Source organism: Gavialis gangeticus, unplaced genomic scaffold (genome assembly GCF_001723915.1).
Source record: "Gavialis gangeticus isolate Ggan-Ray unplaced genomic scaffold, GavGan_comp1, whole genome shotgun sequence".
Taxonomy (NCBI): Eukaryota; Metazoa; Chordata; order Crocodylia; family Gavialidae; genus Gavialis; species Gavialis gangeticus.
The window spans coordinates 61,943,373-61,946,195 of record NW_017728994.1 but is presented as its reverse complement, the minus strand read 5'-3'; the positions used below and the strand labels follow the sequence as shown (position 1 = coordinate 61,946,195).

At 41.5% G+C, this 2,823-nt stretch overlaps 1 protein-coding gene across 1 annotated transcript in view; it reads left to right on the top strand.

Annotated features, from left to right (window-relative positions):
* EIF3A (eukaryotic translation initiation factor 3 subunit A) overlaps window positions 1-2,823 on the top strand; it is a 51,365-nt gene that overhangs the window by 21,202 nt on the left and 27,340 nt on the right. The window contains exons 4-5 of the mRNA XM_019502904.1: window positions 1,668-1,831; window positions 2,164-2,744. Coding sequence (XP_019358449.1) covers window positions 1,668-1,831; window positions 2,164-2,744 — 745 coding nt within the window. The remainder of the gene's footprint in view (window positions 1-1,667; window positions 1,832-2,163; window positions 2,745-2,823) is intronic.

The window sequence follows — 2,823 nt, the reverse complement described above, 5'->3', positions numbered from 1 at the left end:
GGGGGGGTGATCTCTGCTGCCCCATGCTGTGCGGGTTAGGGGGGTGGCTCTGCCACAACTGCCCAGAGGCCTCAATCACGGCTCCTGCTACCAGAGTGCAGGGCTTTTTTTTCTTTTTTTTTTTAAATGCCGGGAGGCTGGAGCTAGTCGGGGGATGTGGCCGGGCAGGGCAGCCATGGGGGCTGCTTCTTCAGCGTTAAGCAAAATGAGCATTAAATGAAACCTCAAGTATTTGACAACCCAAGATGGTGACCACAGTTGTTTTTAATGACCCAAGATGGTGCCCATGAGTGTTATAACGAAACTGAGTGCTAAGTGAAATCAGGTATCAATTTAAAATAAGCATTATAGCGAAATAGTGCTCAATGAAACGGTGTTAAATGGGGGTTGCCTATACTGTATACATATGAGAGGCTCTAGAACAGCTCTGCTGTAGGAGTAGTGGGGGCAGGAACTCTAAATATGCGTACTGTGGAGCTTAGTCAGTGTTTGAAAACAATTACATGATAGCAAGGGCCTGGACTCTGATGCAAGAGATCCCTGTCCCTCCCAGTCCTACATTCCTGTGTAAGGGGGAATCTAATTCAAGTAATCTAAACATTAAACTGCTTGACCATACTGTCTCATTTTATCTCTGACACTAGGGTTTCTTAGGGTGATAACTTTTATTGGATGAACCTGTGTAGTTGGGATAGAGTTAGACAAGTTTTCACCCAATCAAGAATGTCTTGGATTTTATAGTTTGGCTAACTATCCCAACTATACAAATTCAATTTCATCATAAACACTTGTGTTCAGTAATGTGGGCTATGGAGTTTGCCAGATAGGCAGCATAGTTACTTAATTTTGATTTACATACAGGTATTTTTTCACATTTTTATAATTTTTTTAATAATCCTGAAATTAAATACATTTGTCTTGCATTCTCACAACTTATTTGCATTTCTGTTTTTAGTATGCTTAAAGGTGGGTGAGCAGATAGTAAAATTGTCACTGTATATCTTTTAGACTTTTGGAATGTACCCTTTCATAGTGCATAGAGTTATGGGTAAAGCTGATGGCCTGTTGTGGAAATTGTTGAGTTTGGTTTATTCTTTTCCTTAAGCAACATCACAGCATACATTTTTATGTTGTCTACATGTCAGTAGATATTAAAATTATTAAAAAGACTTGAAGCAGTCCTGAAGCTGCTGGTCCCTCTAGTAGTATTGCGGGCAAGTCAAAGAAGAAATATGAACCAGTAAAAGGAGAATACCAAATACCAGATGTTTGAATGTAGTATAGGATCAGTCTGTTCCTGTCTTGTTGGGAGCAAGGAGTAATTTGTAGATGAGAACCTCAAACAGTCTACTTCTGCCTAGTGTTGTGAGGGACAACAAAAAACCAAGGAAACCTGGGTCTTCCTGACTGCTAGGCAGACTTCCAACCTAGTTTTGTAGGGTGTACCCTAAAATTAAACTAGGTTTGAATCTGAACCAGCATAGGATTATTTTTTCAAGTTTTCATGATGGTCAACCTTTTAGGACAATGTGGAAAAGGTTATAACCACATTTTTGGTAGCTGTTCAGGTTCTTTTGGCTTTTTTTGTAGATTCTTGTAAGAGAGGAAATGAGATGAGAAGATAGGAATTGTGAGAACTAACATTGCTTTTTTATTCATGATTGTAGTGTTCTCTTAAGTGCTGTAAGTGGGGAAGACACTCAAGATCGTACTGATCGACTGCTTTTGACACCTTGGGTTAAATTTCTATGGGAATCATACAGACAGTGTTTGGACCTTCTCCGAAACAATTCTAGAGTGGAACGCCTCTACCATGATATTGCACAACAAGGTAAAATGATAGGGTGAAATATAAATTATGATGAGACTGAGGCCATGGACAGGTGTTCGTATCTAGTGGTAAGAATTTATGTGAGATTCCCACTGCTAGAAGACAGCCCAGGAGCTGGGGCATGCATGAATGCATTCCAGACCACCTGGCTGGAGAGCTACACAGGCAAAATCCCTCGCAGCTCACCTCTGCATGGGCTATTGGAGACCTGGGTTACTAATCAAGGTTATTTGGACAACTTGACTTTTATGTTCTAATGCAGTTTGAGTCAGTGGGTAGATTAAAAATCCTTATTCAATAGCACTCACCCTGTACATCATTTATTTTCACAGCTTTTAAGTTCTGCTTGCAGTACACTCGTAAGGCCGAGTTTCGTAAACTCTGTGATAACCTGAGAATGCATCTAGGGCAGATCCAACGCCATCATAACCAAAGTACAGCAATCAACCTCAATAAACCGGAGAGCCAGTCTATGCACTTGGAAACGAGGCTGGTACAACTGGACAGTGCTATTAGCATGGAGCTATGGCAGGAAGCTTTCAAGGCAGTGGAGGATATTCATGGGCTCTTCTCTCTGTCTAAGAAACCACCCAAACCCCAGTTAATGGCAAACTACTATCACAAAGTTTCAACTGTTTTCTGGAAATCTGGAAATGCTCTCTTCCATGCATCCACACTTCATCAACTTTATCATTTGTCAAGAGAAATGAGAGAGAATCTCACACAAGAGGAGATGCAAAGGATGTCTACCAGAGTCCTTCTGGCCACGCTGTCAATCCCTATAACTCCTGAGCGAACAGATATTGCTTGTCTTCTGGATATGGACGGCATTATTGTTGAAAAACAGCGACATCTGGCAACACTGCTGGGCCTCCAGGCCCCACCTACACGTGTCAGTCTTATTAACGATATGGTAAGGTTCAACGTGGTGCAGCATGCACTTCCAGAAGTGAAGGAACTTTACAATTGGCTTGAAGTAGAATTCCACCCCC